The sequence below is a fragment of the Manis javanica genome, chromosome 3 (assembly GCF_040802235.1).
Source record: "Manis javanica isolate MJ-LG chromosome 3, MJ_LKY, whole genome shotgun sequence".
Classification (NCBI taxonomy): domain Eukaryota; kingdom Metazoa; phylum Chordata; class Mammalia; order Pholidota; family Manidae; genus Manis; species Manis javanica.
This window is the reverse complement of record NC_133158.1, coordinates 113,187,964-113,210,062: the sequence shown is the minus strand read 5'-3', so window position 1 is coordinate 113,210,062 and position 22,099 is coordinate 113,187,964. Positions and strand designations below refer to the sequence as shown.

At 34.4% G+C, this 22,099-nt stretch overlaps 1 protein-coding gene across 3 annotated transcripts in view; it reads right to left on the bottom strand.

Annotated features, from left to right (window-relative positions):
* The window catches only part of ACAP2 (ArfGAP with coiled-coil, ankyrin repeat and PH domains 2), a 157,989-nt gene that overhangs the window by 68,145 nt on the left and 67,745 nt on the right, over positions 1-22,099 (bottom strand). For 2 of the 3 annotated variants that reach the window (XM_037024133.2, XM_073231868.1), the window contains exons 5-7: positions 11,755-11,813; positions 10,399-10,582; positions 1,218-1,262 (exon numbers count right to left, since the gene is read on the bottom strand). In XM_037024133.2, coding sequence (XP_036880028.2) covers positions 1,218-1,262; positions 10,399-10,582; positions 11,755-11,813 — 288 coding nt within the window. Of the gene's footprint in view, positions 1-1,217; positions 1,263-10,398; positions 10,583-10,750; positions 11,726-11,754; positions 11,814-22,099 lie in introns of those variants that run through there. The other variant, XM_073231869.1, reaches the window with a different exon arrangement.

Sequence of the window (22,099 nt, the reverse complement as noted above, 5' to 3'; positions counted from 1 at the left end):
TATGAAATTCAAATTTCCATGTCCATAAAAATAGATTTATTGAAACACAGCCATGTATGTATTGCCTATGGCTGCTTTCTCATTACACAGCACAGTGGAGTAGTTGTAATACAGATGACATGGCCCAAAAACCTAATGTACTTACTACCTAGCCCTTCAAAAAAAAAAAAATGTGTGCATCCCTGATATATTCATGTAAGAGAATTCTACTTGGCCACAAAAGTCATAATTAAATAATTATTTAACCATTAAAAAATATTTAATGACACATGATGACTGGGGTTATTAGTGAAAAAATTAAGTCATAAAACAGTATGTAGGAATGATTCCTATTTTGTTTAAAACATTATATGGAACTTTAAAAGGCACATATACATGTTCACTCACGTACACATACACACACACAGAAAGAGAGAAAAAAGCTGAAGATATATGCCAAGACACCAGCAATGGTTCTCCCTTGGTATTAGGATTTTTAAGTATTTTAATTTTTTCTTCATACATTTTAATTTACAATTTTCTACAGTTAACATACATTGTTCTCAATCTGCAGAAGGAATGAGGTTAACAGCAAGTCAAGTGTACATATCTGATAAAAAACAAATACAGAATTTAGGGAAAAGTTAGGTGGAGACTAGGATCAAAAGCAACAAATACACCTTTTTCAGGAAAAAAGAAAAAACATTAGTGAACAAAATCAGAGAAGAGAAATAATCTCTAAGATTCTCAAAATACAAAAGAGTGCAATGCCGTATCACTACCATCCCCTGCCTTTTTAGCTTTAAGGCAAAAAAGAAGGGCAAATAAAATAATCATTATCAGCATGGTGTAGAGGCTCAGAAATAAAAAGTGATCCTCAAATTTCGCCCCATTTGTTTTCTAACTGCACTCCAAAGAAAAACCAAAAGGTTGGTATATTATCAACAACCCTAAGAGGAAAATTCTGTAAATGATATTATTTATGTATGCCCTCATCCTTAAATATTTAAATGTCTGTTTTAAGAAGCTCACAGTGCATTAATAGATGAGATACACATAAATTACTATAACATGAAGAGTTAAGGGACATAAAAGAAGTACAAAAAGATCAATATGATTAATTATGAACCTGGAAAACGTACATACATACAAACACATATGATGCTACTTAAACACTTAAATATATATTTAGTTTCACATTAAAATATATAAAAAAATAATTTCAATGAATATCTTACTGATTTTAGGATTTCTGATCTCCTTTTTGATTGAAGGACATTAATCTAAGAGAAAATATACTTGGTTAATAACCTATGTATTATTTCAAAAACTAATCACAATGCAATATTGTAAAATTTGCTTATTCTAATGGTGTAATACTTTTCCAGAAAAGTACAAAGTTCTACTTTTTTACCCTTTGACCTGCTTTTTGCAAAAACAGTTAAGACAAACACACCAATGAAACTGTCATCCATTTTTCAGCTTAAAGAAAAATTGGCAATGCTTGATAGACATTTAAATTTCTTGGAATCCCATCTTTACCTCACTTTCCTTATCTAATTGCTCATGAAGACCCTTCAGCATACATCCTTAAGGTAAATTCTCATCACTTTCATCACTACCACCAACCATCACCATATCTTTTCTCGATTGTTACAATAGTCTATGAGCTAGGCTGTTAGCACCCTTGACTCCCCAAATCTTCCAGCAACTCCCCCTAGCCTGCAAGGCCCTTTGGAATGAGGCTTCTGACCACCTCTTCAACCTAGTGTTCCACCTCCTTCCCCCATTTCATACTCCAACCACAACCCAAGACCACTGGCCACCTCAATGCCCTCATTCTTGGTTGTTTGGTCTTCATGTCTTCATTTTCTATCCAGATGGTCCTGAGCCTCTCTCTTACCAATCAGATCTCAGCTTAAATACTATCTTCTCACAAAGATCTAAAGCAGGCCCTTAGACAAAGTACATCAAGCCTATCTATTTTCTTCATAGCATCTATAATACCTTCTATTTTCTCATTTACTTATGTCTTTTCCCCAGCTAAAGTGTAAGACCCATGAGGTAAGGGCCTTGTCTTATTGCCAGGAGTCTTCCCCAAATAGTACATAGCAAAGACTCAAAATTCTTCAGTAATTAATAGGGAATATTTTAATTAGACTAAAACTTCTGAAAGATCAGTAAATTATTAAAGTTGCCTTTTGTTGTATCCCTCCCAACTTTACAAATTCGTAACATTTTGTATTTGTTTATTATCAATTTAATAACATGTTTCATTAAGAATCATTCTTTGCTAATATTGCCAAAAGATAACAGAATCTGTCCTTATTAAATTTTTATTGAAAGAGTTGACATATAATTGGCTTCAGCTGTACAACATAGTGATTTGACAATTATATAAAACTTATATCAATTATAATACAAATACAATTATAAATATACAACTGTATATATAATTACATAAACTACAAAATGCTCACTGTAAGTTTAGTTACTGTCACTATAGAAAGTTGTTACAAAAAGTGTTTATTCAGGTCCTCTGCCCATTTTTTAATGAGATTATTTGGCTTTTTGGTGTTGAGTTGTACAAAGTTTTTTAATATATTTTGGCTATAAACCCCTTATTGGATATATAATTTACAAATACATTCTATCATTCAGTAAGTTGTGAAAAATGCCATTGGTATTTTGATAGATTGCACTGAATCTATAGACTGCTTTAAATAGTATGAACATGTTAACAATATTAATTCTTCCAATCCATAAGCACGATGTATCTTTCCACTTTTAAGTGTTGTCTTCAATTTCTTTCATCAGTATTTTATAGCTTTCAGAGTACAGATCTTTTACTTCTTCAGTTAAATTTATTTCTAGGCATTTCATTCTTTTGGATGCAATTGTAAATGGGATGGTTTTCTTAATTTCTCTTTCTGATAGTTCTCTATTAGTAGATAAAATGCAACAGATTTCTGTATATTGATTTTGTATCCTGCAATTTTTTGAATTCATTTATTAGTTCTAATAGCTTTTTGATGGAGTCAGGTTCTTCCATATATAGTGCCATGTCATCTGCAAATAATGACGATTTTACTTCTTCCTTACTAATTTGGATGTCTTTCATTCTTTTTCTTGAATGACTGCTATGGCTAGGACTGCCAGTACTATGTTGAAAAAAGTGGTAAGAAAGGATGGACATCCTTGTCTTGTTCCTAATCTTAAAGGAAAGACTTTCCACTTTTCATCACTGACTACAACGTTAGGTGTGGGCTTGTCACATATAGCCTTTATTATGTTGATGTATGGTCCCTCTATACCCATTTTGTTAAGGATTTTTATCATGGACATTGAATTTTGTCAAATGCTTTTTCTGGATCCACTGAGATGATCATTTGGCTTTTATCCTTTATTTTGTTAATGTAGTATATCACACTGACTGACTTGCAGATATTGAAGCATCCTTACATCACTAGAATACATCCCACTTGGTCACGGTATATGATTCTTTTAAGGTATTGTTAAATTAATAAACTTATGTTTTCTAATATTTTGTTCAGAGTTTTTGCATCAGTGTTCATCTGGAATTGGCCTGTAATTTTCTTTTCCTGTGTCTTCCTTGTCTGGTTTGGGTATCAGGGTGATGCTGGCCTTATCAAATAAGTTTGGAGAAGTTCCCTCCTCTTCTATTTTTTGGCAGAGCTTGAAAAGTATTGATAAGGATTTCTTTCAATGTTTGGTAGGATTCACTGGTGAAGTTATCTGTTCTTGGACTTTCGTCTGTTGGGAGGTTTTTGATTACTGATCCAATCTCCTTACTAGCAATCAGTCTGCTCAGATTTTCTTCTTCCTGGTTCCATCTTGGAAGACTGTATGCTTCTAATAATTTATTTCATCTAGGTTGTCCAATTCATTGGCATATAATTTTTCACAGTACTCTCTTGTAACTGTCTATATTATTTCTTGTGTCAGTTGTAACTTCTCTGATTTTCTGATTTTATTTGATTCTTCTTTCTTTCTTGATGAGTCTGGCTAAAGGTTTATCATTTGTTTATCTTTTCAAAGAACCAGATCTTTTCTCTTTCTCTTGCTTTTTAGTCTCATTTATTCCTACTCTGATCTTTATTATTTCCTTCCCTCTAATAACTTTGGGCTTTGTTTGTTCTTCTTTTTCTAGTTCCTTCAGGTTAGGTTGTCTATTTGAGATGTTCTTGTTCCTTGATGTAGCCCTGTAGAACTGTAAACTTCCCTCTTACAACTGCTTTGCTGCATCCTAATGACTTTGAAACATTGTTTCTATTTTTGTCTTTCTTCAGCTATTTTTTGCTTTCCTAATTTGTTTTCTTGATTTTCTGCCCAGACGGTCTATCCATTGATGTAAATGGAGTGTTAAAGTCCCCTATTATTATTGTATTACTGTCAATTTCTCCCTTTATGTCTGTTAATATTCACTTTATATATGTAGGTGCTCCTATGTTGGGTGCATAGATATTTACAAGTGTTATATTCCCCTGTTGGATTGCCCCTGTTGGCTGTGCCCCTCTTTGTCTCTTGTTACTTTCTTTGTTTTGAAGTCTATTTTGTCTTATGCAAGTATTGCTACCCCAACTTTTTTTTCGCTTTCATGTGCATGGTATATCTTTTTCCATCCCTTCACTTTCAGTCTATATGTAATTTTAGGTCATGAGTCTCTTACAGGCAGCAGATAGATGGGTCTTGTTTTTTCATCCATTCAGTCATCGTCTGTCTTCTACCTGAAACATTCAGACCATTCATACATTTATATTTAGAGGTAACTATTAAAAGTTATGTACTTACTGCCATTTTGTTAATTGTTTTCTGGTTGTTTTTTGTAATTCTTCTCTGTTCCTTTCTTCTCCTGTTATTTTCCTTTGTGATTGATGACTTTCTTTAGTGTTATGCTTGGATTCCTTTCTCTTTATTTTTTGTGTTATCTATTACATGTTTTTGGTTAGCGGTTACCATAAGGTTCATATATGACATCTGAAGTATATCACTCTATTATAGTTGATGGTCACTTAAGTTTGAACACATTCTAAAAACACTACATTTTTACTCCCCCTCCTCCACATTTTAGGTATAAGAGGTCATATTTACATCTTTTAATTTTAAGATTTCATAATATAACTTTTTAAAATATAACTGATTTTTAGTAGTTTTGTGTTTTAACCTTCATACTAGCTTTTAAGTGATTAATCTACTACCTTTACTATGTTTGTTATTACCAGCGAAATTTTTTCCTTTCAAAATATTCTTCTAGTTATGGCCTTTTCTTTTCCACTTAAAGAAGTCCCTCTAATATTTCCTATAGTGGAGATGAACTTTTTTTTAACTTCTGTTTGTCTCATAAACTCTTTATCTCTTCTTTAATTCTCAATAATAACCTTAATGGGTAGAGTGTTCTTCATTTCAGGATTTTTTTCCTTTCAGTAATTTGAATGTATCATGCCACTCCCTTCTTGCCTATAAAGTTTGCTGCTGAAACATCAGCTGGTGTCCTTGTGGGATTTCCTTTGTAACTAGTTGCTTTACTCTTGCCATTTTTAAGATTCTCTCATTATCTTTCTCTCTGACATTTTAATCATTATTTGTCTTGGTGTGGACCTCCTTGGGTTATCTTTTTTGTGGCTCTCTGTGACTCCTGGCATGAATAGCTGTTTCTTTCCCCAAATTAGGGAATGTTCTACCATTCTTTCTTCAAATAAATTTTCTGCCCCTTTCTCTCTCTCTTCTCCTTCTGAGACCCCTATATAAGGCAAATATTAGTATGCTGCATGTTGTCCTTTAGGTTTCTTAACCTATCTTCACTTTTTTTTCTCCCAATTTTGGGCTATTCACCTTGAGTGCTTTCCACTACCCTGTCTTCCAGTTTGCTGATTCATTCATTCCAGCTGCTCATCCTCTAATCTGCTATTGATTTCCTCTAGTATACTTGTTATTTCAGTTAGTGTACTCTTCAACTCTGATTGGTTCTTTTCTATATTTTCTACCTCTTCGTTGAAGTTCTGAGATCATCCATTCATCTCAAATCTGGTAAGGATGTTTATAACCATAACTTTGAACTCTTTATCAGGTAGACTGCTTAACTCCGTTTACTTCTTGTTCTGAGGTTTTGTCTTGTTCTTTTATTTGGAGCATATCCCTCTGTCTCCTCATTTTCCTTGAATTTTTTTCTATGAATTTAAGCAAAACAGTTACCTCTCCTACTCTTGAAGAAGTAGCCCTGCATAGAAACACCCCCTGTATAGATTACATGTGCTTGATGGCTTTGTCAGTCTAGAGCCCAAGAGTGCAGACTGAGGGTCCACAGAAGTCTGCTGCAGCTGACATGGGTGTGGGCCAAGGGTCCCAGGCACTGTGCAGCACGGGGTGCTTTGATGAGACTGTTGCAGCTGAAGTGGGCACAGGCCAAAAGTGCCACAATGTGAGCCATGCTGGTGCTGACTTGGCAGAACTACTGGAGCCAAAGACAGCACAGGTGGGTACAGGCAGTGGGGCATCCTTGGTGGGATGTTTGGAGCTGGTGTGGGCTCTGATCCCAGGACTCAGTGAAGCAGCAGTCCAGCTAGCATGCCAGGACCCTATTCCTGTCTGTGCTATCAGGGTGGAGAGGGAATATAAACAATGGCCCTTACCAGGAAGCTATCTCTACCTTATCTAAAATACCTGCCTTTTTAATATTCCTTCTCACTAAATATTCCGTTTTATACAGTAATTTTAAAACACTGATCAGAAAATGAAAACAGACCAAGGAAAATCCAAGTAACTTTGCTTAACTAAGCACTAGTTTCTTCTGCATGTCTGTTTCAAGGCCTATTCAGTTTTTGAGAAGTAAAATATTAATTTTCAAATGCTCTAAGTAAAAGCAAAGTCTGCAGATAACCTCTTACTCAAACTCTGGAAAATGTTAAAAGTGCCTCTATTTTAAATTTTTTGTTTGTTTCTTTGGCAATAGTAAACATCATTTACTTGAAAAAAAGTAAATTCAAATATTTAGAGAAGCTAAAGTATGACAAAATCTTAAAAATAGACATTATGGCCATATAATAAAATGACACAACAGCTCCTATCAGAAAAATCAAACAGGCTAATAGTTACTGGGGAGGTGGGAGTCCTAACTTAAAACTATTGCATGTGCACCAAAGGAAATGGATAATTTATGATCTGTAAGTTTGAAATTAATGGATATTTTAGCTGAACTGCCCTCCCCAAATAAAATTTAAATATTAAACCATTCACTCTTTCTCTAAGCACTTACTACCTATCTATTGTCCAACCACTGGACTAGAGGGAAAGCATACAATCTAGGAATAGAAAAGACATATATAAATAAGTAAGTACAATAAATGACATAAATGCTCTAACAATGTATAAGACAATATTATGGCAGCACAGAGGAGTCTGAGGATGATGATTTTGCCTAGAGAAGCTTGAGTAACTGACCACAGACGGGGAATGAATTGGCAATGGGCCAGGTAAAAGTAATGCAAGGAAGACTAACTTTATGACAACATCTTAATACTCCAGACAAGAAACAGTAAGGACTGGAGTTAGGGCTACAGCTAGGATGACAAGAAACAGATTTAAGAGGTACACAGAACTTTTCAAGGCAGTTTTGGTTGTTAGATATAATAGCTAAGAATGAGGAGAATATCTGATATAATTTTCCAATTCTGAATTTCTATGACTAAGCAAGAGAGTGATGACATTTGATTAGGCAAGGGTATAAAAAGCCATTTGGAAGAAGACAAGAGTTCCGTTTTGGACTCAAAAAGAATAAGGGACTTCTGAGAAAAATAAATTTTGTCTTCTGAATTTGGTGGTAATTCAAACAAGGGGCATTAAGAGGCTGTAAGGGTGGCCCCGGAAGATGACTGGTTAGCCAGAGACGGATAAGATTCCTCAAGGGAGGAACAACCTAAGACAGGCACAGTCGCAGGGGGGCCATCAGGTGAGAAATTGGGGATCAACAGAGGTGAGGCTTAGAACCTCTCCCCCCCCCCCCGTTCTGAGAGAAATCTGCTGCATCCGTGGATGTTTTATTGCCCTTGTCTAGCTTGGATTAACACATAGTCTACAGGCACACAACTGATCATCTACATTTGCTCTCTTACAACACTAAACTATGTTTTCTACCTTTATCTTGCATCTACCTACCACTTCAGCATTTTATTAAAAATAATAATAATAGAGAAATGTGGTATCCACATATAAATCAAGTACAAAAATCAAACAAATATTCATATTTGAACTGATTGTTTATAGTTCATAATGCATGATCAAAACCGAAAGTTTCTGTGAAGACTGCCCTTGTACTGTTCACCATGTAACTTATTCACTATGTAAGAATTTGTTCTCCATGTAAGAACTTGTTCATTATACTTCAGAAGATTGGAGATTGATGAAAATTAGGCTTGGGGTGGATTAATGATTGTGCATTGAGCATTGACTCCCCTATACAGAATTTTATTGTTGTTAACAACCATTTGATCAATAAATAGGAGAGATGCCCTCACACACACAAAAAAAAAGTACACACTTCCAATTGTAAAATAAATAAGTAACTGGGAGGTAATGTATAGCATAAGGAATATAGTCAAAATATTGTAACAACTTGGTATGGTGATAGCTGGTACCTAGAATTATCATGTATATAAATGTTGAATCACTGTGTTGTACACCTGAAACTAATGTAATACTATGTGTCAACTACCCTTCAATAAAAAATAATTATCTAAAAAAAAAAAAGAGGCTTTAAGGGAAATCATAAAGCCAGAAAAGAATAGTACCAAGAATGAAACTGAACAAGAGGCTGAAAAGGTGGACAAAGGTGAGATGCCCATGGAGGAAATTGAAATGCAAGAAGATGACCTAAAAGTGGTTTGAGATAAATCAAGACAAAAGTATGTCTCAAACAGGAGAGTGTGGTCTACCATTTCAGTAATACAATGGTCTAGTTGGTTAAAACCTAAAATGTACCTAATGAATAAGACCTCAGCATGAGCCATTTCAGTGGAATAGGGTAGGAAGATTGAGTACTCATACTACCACAGGAAATGGTGTGAACATGAGGTAGATAACAGGAGATGAGAAATACAGACTACTCCACTCTAGAAGCCTTTCATTAATAAATTGAATGTACTTCACTTTTTAAAATTTAACTTCCCACAACTAGTACTTACTGAAAGGGAGGGGTGTGAGAGGGTGGGTCAGGAGGGAGGGAGAAGGGGATTGAGGGGTATTATGTTTAATACATATGGTGTGGGGGATCACAGGGAAAACCGTGTAGCACAGAGAAGGCAAATAGTGAATCTGTGGCATCTTACTACACTGATGGACAGTGACTACATTGGAGTATGGGTGGGGACTTGATAATATGAGCAGATGTAGTAACCACATTGTTTTTTCATGTGAAACCTTCATAAGAGTGTATATCAATAATCCCTTAATAAAAAATATTTTTTAAAAATTTAACTTCCCAGTTACTGAATAGAAACAGAATAGAAAAAAATCTTAAAGTCATTTTCTCCTGTTGTAGAAAGTAAGTAGTTTTTAATCACTAATTGGCATATGGTTACTTAGGTATTTTTTTAAGAAATACTCTGTGATATTCATTAAGTCAAGAATTTCTGGGACTCCTCTGCTATTTTATAAAAGGAGATTTAGACAAGATAACTCCCTAAGCTTTAAAGCCCAAGATTTTAAACTCCATGATACATAGGCACATATAAAGTACATGTGAGAAAATGTACAATGTATGCCTTCATTTTTCATGTCTCTCAAATCCTTTAGAGACTGATCACATTCAAACTACTTCCAATTTTGCATTGAAAATCACCAGACAATTTACAAAATACCAATCTCTACTTAAAAAAAAGCAGCACCTAATATAAATATGAGAACATTTTTGGTAATATTTTTCATTTGGCAATATGGTGAGCCTTAGTATCACTAAAAATCTACTCTAAAAAAATCATCAAGAATGTGGCAAAAGATAATAACATCTTATATACAAAGATGTTATTATCATTTACAATGATTAAATATTGTATTTTTATTATTGCCAGTAAAAACTGGCAACACTGTGTCTCATAATCAGATATTAGTTGACACCGCAACTCCAGAGAATAATATATAGCAATTAAAAATGCTTTTTACAACATTTCCAAGTGGTATAAAGTACAATGTTAAGTGAAAAAGGGAAGAAATCAGAACCAGAGATATACATGTACAAACACATATATGTGTATAAAGACAGATATACAAACAAGTGAAAATTTTGCACAGATGATCATGATTTAATTCTAAAATAAAGGAAATAGCATTATTTGTTATTTTCAGTGCAATCACTAAAAGTAGTTACACGTTTAGTAAGCAGTTTTTGAGAGCATATAATAATTATACCTGAAGTACATAATCAAGGGCTATGTGTCGAAAACATTTTCTTGTTGCTGTCAGAATGTTTGTGGCTTCTTCAACTTCATGCTGTTTGTTTCTTTGCACCTGAGCATTTTTTACTAATGCATTTTCTTTTTCTTCACTGACTTTTTCAAATTGCTTCTTGGCATCTTTGAATTTCCTAAGATCTCTAAAAAATAAAAACAGTGAAACTTCCATAAATACTGTTATGAGTGGACTACAGACCACACTTCAAGAAACATTCATTTCTTGTTGAAGACAATTACTGGGCCAAAGGGCACGAATATACTCTTAAAACAAACACATATAGTGCTTTCTAAAAGAATTGTGTACCTACCTATAAGGGGTAACAGTATCCATTTCAATAGTCTGAAATCCCTGGTTCATTAATAATCTTAGGTAAGTATGTAACATCCCTTTGCTTTTACTTTTTCTACCAGGGAAATAGGCAAAATAAATTGAAGACAAATGACTTAAAAATAATAATAATAATAAAATACATACCTAAGAAAGACTTAAACTCTTTAAAAATAGACATAAATTTTCACATATACATTCTAAGGACATTCTGACATAAGTCTATTATGAAGTTATTTGTAAAAGATTTGCATTACATCATCACCAGGACAAATTCTAACCTATTAAAATGGCAGTGCACTATGTTCATGAGCTCTGCCACTATTTACAGCTTACAAGGTATATCATTTATCCTCAATACTGTATCATGATCAAATTCATCTATATTTTTATCTCAGTCAGGAATAAAAAGAGAAAAACTAAATTATTAATGTGGAAAAGGAAAATGTTCCTATCAAGTTCATACATTTTCATTTCTATTTTCATTTTATTTCACATATAAAATTTGATGAATATGACACAAAAGAGACACATGTAGCAAAGGCATGCGCTTTCATTTCTCATTCTTATGTATTCTATTATCCTCTCTTCAGAGAAAATACCATATTTACAATGGAAAACTAGTCTCAACTACAATAGCTGATAGTATTTCAACCACATTTGGGGTTTGCTTTGATTTTGAAAGGTCATTAGATTATTTATTTATATTTAATGAAATTTTTTTAGCTCATAACAATTGTAGCTATGTATCCTGAACACATATTTCATAATAGAAATGAACTGAAAAGCATAAAATGAAGTCTGATTCCCTTACAGAGTAGTTCATGAAGAAATGCAATATACAGTTCACAAAGCGAAACAAACAAAAATTTCAGTATTTTCAGCAATTCAAGGCACATAATTTCTCTCAAAAGATACCATCTCCCACATGTGATCTATCATTAACTGGTTGCTTTCCATTTCTCTTCACTGCAACTGACTTACTCTTTAACAAAGTTCTGAAGCTGTGCCTTAATTGATCTCTGAGTTTGGTCAAATAGGATCTAAAAGATAAAATGTAACATTAAACAATTAGAAAAATAAACAATGAAAATAATGTCCATTTAGTTTTATAAAGGCTATAAGACTATATGTATATACAGAGCTATAAAGTTCTGTAAGCTCACATAAAAAATAAGCATTTAAGAAAACCATCTATTTCATCTATCTAAAAAATAAAATTCTACTTACAGAGGAATCAAGTATGCATTAGTATTTAAACAGAATCTCAAAGAGCAATTTGCTTCCTTGATTTTATTTCAAATTTTGAACAAAAACCTAAAAGAGTAATACAAACTCCACTGCAGAAAATTCTTACTCTAAAACTGCGTTAATTTTAGTTGGAGGTTACTTATTTGCAACAACCTGGGGTTTTAAACATTTTACATTCTGAATTCTAGTAAATATTGCATAGTCTTTTAAGTTAAATGACTACTAAGATTAGAGAATTTTATTCTTCACAATATTTTGCCCCACTTAAGTGATGCCACATATTTAACTCTGAGAGCTCTGTATGATAAATTTCACAGGGCTTTTAATGGAAACTCCAAGTATTTTCAGAATTTACAGATGTACTTCATTCAGAAATTGAAACAGATGTCAGATAAACAAGCAGGAAAATCAATATTCAAAACAAAAAGAAAATCCTGTGTCTATTTATTAAAAATAGTAGTAATTTCATTTTCTCTGAAGTCTTGTTATTGGCAAAGATCAGGGTTCAGTACAGGGTTTTAAAATGAGTTTACTTACAGAGACAAAAAAATGTTTCCTGTATTATATGTTAAACCCAAAGTAAGCAGAAGAAAGGAACTAATAAGGATCATATTGGAAGTCTACTAAACAGAAAATAGAAAGTCAATGGCCAAAAATCAATGAAACCAAAAGCTAGCTCGAGATCTATAAAATTGATAGACCTCCATCCAAAGTGATCAGAAAAAAAGACACAAATTTCAAATATCAAGGAGAGAGATTCACACAGATTCTACAGATATTAAGAAGGATAGTCAGGAGAGATGGGGAGTAATTTTATGCCTATAAATTCAACAGAGGAGATGGGTAAATTCTTTAAAAGATAAAAAAAGCTACCAAAGCTTACTCACGGAGAAATCAATAACCCAAACAGAATTAAACAGAATCCACAGTGTAAAACCTACCACAGCCTATAAAGCTAAAGCTACATTTGCATAGAACTTAACAATTCCACTCCTACGTATTTGTCCCAGAAAAGGAAAACAGGTCCACATCAAAACCTGTATGCAAATGTTTATAGCTGTTTCATTCCTAACTGCCAAAAACTGGAAACATCCCAAATGTTCTTGGAGAAACAAACCATAGTACATCCAAACAATGGAATAAAAAGCAATAAATACTCAGCAATGAAAAGGAACAACCATTAATATGATGGTTGAATCCAACAACATAGATGAATCTCAATGCATTTACTTTGCTAAATAAAATAAAAAGTCATATTCAATTATTTCATTTATATGACATTTAGGAAAAGGCAAAACTAAACAGATAGAGAATAATTCCGTGGCTTCCAGTAGCAGGAGATGGAAGAAGGTATTGACTAACAATGGAGAAACAGAGACATGCTTTGGGGGATTAAAGGAACTCTCATGCATCTTAAGACCCAATTTTATGCAGTTGTCAAAACCCAAAGCTGTACACCAGAAGAAATCAATTGTTATATTTAATTACACAATATATCTAAAATATGGAGAGCAGCAGTATAGATGTGAAGCAACAGATTTTTTAGAGATTTAAGAAACAAACAGCATGACTATTGAGGCTGACCCACAGGAGAGATATAGAAACATAGACACAACCAAAAGAAAATACCCATTCTTCTCAAGAACACTAACAATGCTTGTGAAAATTGACTATGTAATTTAGGATAAAGCAAGATATGGCATTATATAGAACATGTTCCCTGACCTCAATGAAATTAAGTTACACTACAAAGTAGTAAAAGGAGAGTACTATTGATCCATGTAACAATACATATCAATCTCAAAAATTGTATGTCAAGTTAAGGAAGTCTCACACATATTATACATACAAATACTATATGATTCCATTTATATGAAGTTACAGAGCAAGTAAAACTAATTAAGGAAGAATAAAAATCAGAACAGTACTTGCCTTAGGGGTATGGGTTGGGACTGACTGAGAAGAGGTATGAGAAAACTTTCTGGGTAATGGTAATGATTATATCTTAAAAGGGATTTGATTACATAATTGTATGCATTCGACAAAACTCACTAAATGTTAAACTTAAGACATGCATTTAATTATATTCAAATTTTACCTCACAAAATTAAAAAGCAACTCAAATTCTGAATGTGTTTAGGAGTAAAATATACTATGTCTATAAATTATTTTGAATTGTATAAATAACAGGAAGACTATATGTTCATCATAAAAATATTTCAATTTCTAATACTAAAGTAACAAAAAAATCACTCCCATTTTCCCCCCAAAAATAAATAAAAGGAAAAATCCCTCATAAAAGAAATCTCCACAAAGATGTCTTTACTACTGAATTCTACCAAACATTTAAGGAAGGAAAAAATACTAATTCTACTCAAACTCTTCCCCCCAAAAAAAATCTATTCTATCAGAAAAATCTATTCCAGGAGAATATTTTTATGAGGGACAAAACAAGATAAATATGTTGTAAGAAAAGAAAGCTATAAGCCCATATCCCTCACAAACACAGATGCAAAAATTCTTAGTATATAGCAAAGAGATGTAACAATAATGTATAAAAAGGACTACACATCATGACCAATTGGGATTTAATCCCAAGAATGCAAAACTGATTGAACATTCAAAAATCAATCACTATAATTTACCATGTTAACAAAGTAAAACACAAAAACTATGACCATCTCAATAAAGATGCAAAAAAGCATTTGACAAAATCCAGCATTCATTCCTGATTAAAATTCTCGGGAATCCAGGAATAGAAGGGACTTCCTCAACCCAATAAAGGGCACATATGAAAAACTTAGAGACAAAACATTAAAGTGGTGAAAGGCTTCTTTCCCCCTACAATCAGGAACAAGGCAAGGATGTCTGCTCTCATCACTACAAATCAAAATTTATTCAACACTGTACAAGGAATCCTAGCAATACAATAAAGCCAAGAGAAATGAAATAAAAACAACACACACTAGAAAGAATATGTAACTGTCTTTATCCACAGATGCTATGACTGGTGACATAGTTAATACTATGGGATACAGAGAAGAGTCTACTATTGGAAATTTAGCAAGATCGCAGAAATGTCAATATAAAAAAATCAGTGGTATTTCTATGTAACAACCATGACCAATCAGAAACTGAACTTTTAAAAATACAATCAAAACATAGGGAATGCTCATGGTAAGAATCACTTAAAATAGAATCAAAACATAGGGAATGCCATGGATAAATTTGACAAAAGATATACAAGACTTATACAGTGGTGACTAAGAAACACTGCCAAGAAAAATTAAACAAAGCTTAAATTGAGAGATAAACTGTGCTCATAGATTAGAAGACTCAGTAAAATGTCTGTTCTCATGAAATTGATCACCAGATCTGATGCAATCCCCCTACAAATCCCAGAGTAAGACTTTTTGTAGAAATTGAAAAGCTGACTCTAAAATTTATATGAAAATATAAAGGACCCAGAATAGCCAAAACAAATTTTATAAAAGAAACAAAGTTTTAATATTACATTATCTGATTTTGAGATATATTATGAAAGCCACAGTAATCAAGGTAGTTGTAGTACTGAAATAGGCAGTGAGATCAATCAAACAGAACAGAGTCCAGAAATGACCTACACATATAGTCAATTTTTAACAAAAGGTGCCAATAGGGAAAAGATAATTTTTTGAGCAAATGATGCTGGAACAAACAACTGAAGAACCATATGATGCCCAAAAATGAACTCTCTGATGCTTAGCATGCACATAAACAAAAAAGAACTCAGAATGGATCACAGATCTAAACCAAACATAGAACAGACTCTGAGTACATAACAGAACACAAAAAAGGAAAATATCAAAGAAAAAAAGTCAATGAATTCACTTCATCAAAATTAAAAACTGCTCTTCAAACGATATTGCTCCAAAAATTAAAGGAGTGGTGGTGGGAAGGGTGATATAGGTGAAGGAGAAAAATAGGCACTAACTTCAAATGCTAAAACTCATTAGTCAGAAACAAAAAAGACAGAAGTCAGAAAAAGATGGCAGTGTGAGAAGTGAAGCAGAGACCACCAACTACCAAAACCACACATAATATGAAATACAGCAAATACAACAAATCCTGAAAAAGCAAACAGAAAGAAGACTGCAACAAATGGCCTACATCTGAGGAAAAGAGAAGACCCCATGGAAAAAGGTAAAGTGGCAAAGCAGCAATCAAGCATGACAAAGCCCTCCCACCACCACAGCTCACAGGCAGGAGGAAGAGAAATGGAGCAGGGAAGGAGCAGAAGCCCAGGACTGCTAAACACTCACCACTGGAGATCTGCTCTGGGAGCATGAACCCACATTACATGGTGCACTGGAGATTAGTGGGGTTGAAAAGCAAAGACAGGCAGAATACTCGGAAAAAGAGAGATTATTCACACTTGTGGAGAACAGGTACCCACAACCAGCCACTCTGGGACAAAAGAAAGGTGGGTATGTTGAAAGATTAGCAACAGCAAGAGGGCTGGTAAAGGGCAAGGATTACAAAGACCTTGCTGCTCAGGAAAGAGGACAGGTAGACAAAATCATCCTGCAACACTCAGCCCAACAGATTAGAAACTTTCAGGAGCTTCAGGCGCTCCATCCCCCCAACTGGCAATGCAGCACTGAGGCCCCCCACCACGATAAGCAGCCTGTTGCTCTTTCCTCCTCCCACCAAACCTGCTGCCCATGCCATCGCAGCACTCCAGCCAGAGGGTAGCCCCACATACAGCAGTGACAAGGCATAGAACAGGGGATCCTCTCTGAGCACTTGGCCCACTGGCCCTGGCAGTGGACGGAAGTACTGCAGCCAAGAGGCAGGAAGAGCTCTTTCCTCCCAGCAGGCACAGGCACTGCTCACCTGCGAACCCGCCATTGGTGCACCTGCTGGGCAGCTCCAAAGAGTAGAGATTCTGGGCAATAGAGGGAGCCGCCTACACAAAGTTATTATTTCATAGTAATCATTACAAATATTAAATGGCAAAAGAATCTTGTACAAACCAAAATCAGTCAAACACCAGAAAGAGGCCTAAGTGAAACTGAAATCACCAATCTTCTTGACAAAGATTTCAAAATAAAAATCATAAACATGCTCATGAGGTGACAGAAAAATATTCAAGATCTCAGAAAGGACTTCAAGAGGTAAAACTTTTAAAAATACAGTATCTGAAATGAAACATACAATGGAGGGATTTAAAGCAGGTTAGAAGAGGTAGAGGAGACAGTAAATGGAATAGAAATTAGAGAACAGGAATACAAATAAGCTGAGGCACAGAGAGAAAACGGATAACTAGGAATGAAAGAATAAGAAGATGACTCTGCGACTATTCCAACCAGAACAACATTCGCACTATAGGGGTACCAGAAGAAGAAGAGAGAGAAAAAGGGATAGAAAGTGTCTTTCAGGAAATAATTGCTGAAAACTTCCCCAATATGGGAAAAGAAATAAGTCTCTCAGGCCATGGCAGTGCAGATCTCCCAACACAACGAACCAAAGAAGACAACACCAAGACATAATTAAAACAGCAAAGATCAAGGACAAGGACAGACTATTAAAAGCAGCCAGAGAGAGAAAAAAGATCACATACAAAAAAAAGTCCATCAGACTAACCATCAGACTACTCAGCAGAAAGCGTACAGGCCAGAAGGAAGTAGCATGATCTATTTAATGAAATGAAACAGAAGGGTCTCGAACCAAGAATACTCTACCTGGCAAGATTATCATTCAAATTTGAAGGAAGGATTAAACAATTTCCAGACAAGCAAGACTATCATTTAAATTTCAAGGAAGCATTAAACAATTTCCAGAAAAGTTAAGGGAATTTATCTCCCCAAAAACATCTCTACAGTCTATTTTATAGGGATTGCTATATATGGAAGTGCTCCTAATGCTAAATAGCTGTCGTCAGAGAAAATAAAACCACAGTAAAGGAAGTAGACCAATTAATTACTAATCAAATAAGAAATTACATCAACTACCCCAAAAGTCAGTCAAGGGATACAAAAAGAGTATAGAATATAACACCTACCATATAAAGAGTGGAGGAGTAAGAAAAAGAAGGGAAGAAAGAAAAGTTTAGATTGTGTTTGAAATAGCGTTATAAGCGAGTTAAGTAAGACATTAGATATTGCAGAAGCTGCCCTTGAATATTTGGTAACCATGCATCTAAAGCCTTCAATGGCAAAAAGTACTTATCTATTGATAATCACCCTAAATGTAAATGGACTGAATACACCAATCAAAAGACACAGAGAAATAGAATGGATAAAAAAACAAGACCCATCTATATGTCGCCTGCAAGAGACTCACTTCAAACCCAAAGACATACACAGACTAAAAGTGAAGAATGGGAAAAAGATACTTCATGCAACTAATAGGGAGAAAAAGCAGGAGTTGCAGTACTTGTTATCAGACAAAACAGACCTCAAAACAAAGAAAGTAATGAGAGAAAAAAGAAGGACATTGCATAATGATAAAGGGATCAGTATAACAAGAGGACATAACCATTATAAATATCTATGTACCCAACATAGGAGCACCCAAATATGTGAAACAAATACTAACAGAATTAAAGGGGGAAATAGAATGCAATGCATTCATTTTAGGAGAGTTCAACACACCACTCACTCCAAAGGAAAGATCAACCAGACAGAAAATAGGTAAGGACACAGAAGCACAGAACAACACATAAGAACAGGTGGACCTAACAGACATCTACAGAACTCCACACCCAAAAGCAACAGAATACATATTCTTCTCAAATGCACATGGAATATTTTCCAGAATAAATCACATACTAGGTCACAAAAAGAGTCTCAGTAAATTCAGAAGGATTGAAATTGTACCAACCAGCTTATCAGACTACAAAGGTATGAAACTAGAAATAAATTATGCAAATAAAATTTAAAAGCCCACAAACTCACAGAGGTTTAAGAACATGCTCCTAAATAATCAATCAGTGACCAAATAAAAACAGAGATCAAACAATATATGGAGACAAACGACAATAATAACTCAACACCACAAAACCTGTAGGATGCAGGGAAAGTCATGCTAAGAGGGAAGTATACTGCAATACAGGCTTACCTCAAGAAAGAATAACAATCCCAAATGAACAGTCTAACCTCACAATTAATGAAACTAGAAAAAAGAACAATGAGGCCTCAAGTCAATAGAAGGAGGAACATAATAAAGATCAGAGCAGAAATAAATAAAATTGAGAAGAATAAAACAATAGAAAGAATCAATGAAAGCAGGAGCTGGTTCTTCAAGAAAATTAACAAAATAGATAAACCCCTAGCCAGACTTAGCAAGAAAAAAAAGAGAATGTACACACATAAACAGAATCAGAAATGAAAAAGGGAAATCACAATGGACACCACAGAAAAAGAAAGAACCATAAGAGAAATACTATGAAAAACTACATGTCAATAATTGGACAACCTAGAAGAAATGAGCAACTTCTAGAAAAATACAACCTTCCAAGACTGACCCAGGAAGAAACAGAAAATCTGAACAGGCCAATTACCAGGAATGAAATTGAACTGGTAATCAAAAGAATACCTAAGAACAAAACATCTGGTCCAGATGGCTTCACTGCTCAATTTTATCAAACATTTAGTGAAGACCTAATACCCATCCTTCTTGAGGTATTCCAATAAGTAGAGGAGAAGGGAATACTTCCAAACTCATTCTAGGAGGCCAGCATTATTCTAATACCAAAACCAGGCAAAGACACCACAAATAAAGAAAATTACAGACTAATATCCCTGAAGAACATAGATGCATAAATACTCAATAAAATATTAGCAAACCAAATTCAAAAATACATCAAAAAGATCATCCATCATGATCAAGAAGGATTTATTCCAGGGATGCAAGGATGATACAATATTCGAAAATCAATCAATATCATACACCACATCAACAAAAAGGACAAAAATCACATGATCATCTCAATCAACACTGAAAAAGCATTTGACAAAATTCAACATCCATTCATGATAAAAACTCTCAACAAAATGGATATAGAGGGTATGTACCTCGACATAATAAAGGTCATATGTAACAAAACCCACAGCCAACATCAGATTAAACAGTGAAAAGCTGAAAGCTTTTCCTCTAAGACTGGGAACAAGGCAAGGATGCCCATTTTCCCCATCTTTATTCCACATAGTACTGGAGGTCCTAGCCACGGCAAGCAGACAACACTAAGAAATAAAAGGCATCCAAATTGGTAAGGAAGAAGTTAAACTGTCCCTGTTTGCAGATGACATTAAATTATACATAGAAAACCCTAAGGATTCCACTCAAAAACTATTAGAAGTAGTAACTGAATTCAGCAAAGTTGCAGGATACAAAATCAATAGACAGAAATCTGTTGCATTCCTATATACTGACTCTGAACTAGCAGAAAGAGAAATCAGGAAAACAATTCCATTCACAACTGCATCAAAAAGAATAAAATACCTAGGAATAAACCGAATCAAGGATGTGAAAGACCTATACCCTGAAAACTACAAGACACTTATGAGAGAAATTAAACAAGAAACCAATAAATGCAAATACATCCTATGCTTATGGATAGGAAGAATTAATATTGTCAAAATGGCCATCCTGCCCAAGGAAATCTACAGATTCAATGCAATCCCTATCAAAATACCAATGGCATTTTTCAACGAACTAAAACAAATAGTTCTAAAATTCATATGAAACCATGAAGGACTCCAAACAGCCAAAGCAATCCTAGAAGGAAGAGCAAAACTAGGCGGATATGCCCCTTAACTTCAAGCTCTACTACAAAGCTACAACAATCAAAACAATTTGGTACTGGCACAAGAACAGACCGATAGATCAATGGAACAAACCAGATATGAAGTCATGCACCTATGGTCAATTAATATATAGTAAAGGAGCCAGGAATATACAATGGAAAAAAGACAGCCTTTTCAACAAATGGTGTTGGCAAAGCTGGGCAGTTACGTGTAAGAGAATGAAACAGGATTATTGTCTAACTCCTTACACAAAAGTAAATTCAAAATGGATCAAAGACTTGAATGTAGCTCATGAAACCATAAAACTCTTAGAAGAAAACATATGCAAAAATCTCTTGAATATAAACATGAGCATCGTTTTTCTGAACACATCTCCTTGGGCAAGGGAAACAAAATAAAAAATGAACAAGTGGGACTACATCGAACTAAAAAGCTTCTGTACAGCAAGGACACCATCAACAGAATAAAAAAGGCATCCTACAGTATGGGAGGATATATTTGTTTATGACTCATCTGATAAGGGGTTAATATCCAAAATATAAAAGAACTCACATGCCTCAATACCCAGAAAACAGCCCAGTTAAAAAATGGGCAGAGGATCTGAACAGACACTTCTCCAAAGAAGAAATTCAGATGGCCAACAGAAAAGATGCTCCACATCACTAATCATCAGGAAAATGCAAATTAAAATCATAATAACGTATCACCTCATACCATTTAGGTTGGCCAGCATCCAAAGACAAAAAACAACAAATGCTGGTGAGGATGTGGAGAAAGGGAAACTTCTACACTGTTGGTGGCAATGTAAATTGTTTCAACTGTTGAAAGCAATATGGAGGTTCCTCAAAAAACTAAAAATAGAAATACCATTTGACCCAGGAATTCCACTCCTAGGAATTTACTCAAAGTAAACAAGATCCCTGATCAAAAAGGCATGCATCCCTATGTTTATTGCTACAGTACTTACAATAGCCAAGATACAGAAGCAACCTAGGTATCCATTAATAGACAAATGGATAAAGAAGGTAAACAATGGAATATTACTCATCCATAAAAACAATACATATCCTGCCGTTTGCAACGACATGAATGGACTTAGAGGGTGTATGCTAAGTAAAATAAGCAGGTTGGAGAAAAGTAAGTACCAATTGACTTCACTCATTTGTGGAGTATAAAATTCAAGGAACAAGACTCATAGACTCTGAGAAGTGACTAGTGGTTACAAAAGGGGAGGGGTTGGAGAGAGTTGGGAGGGAGGGAGAAGGGGATTAAGGGGCACTATAATTTGC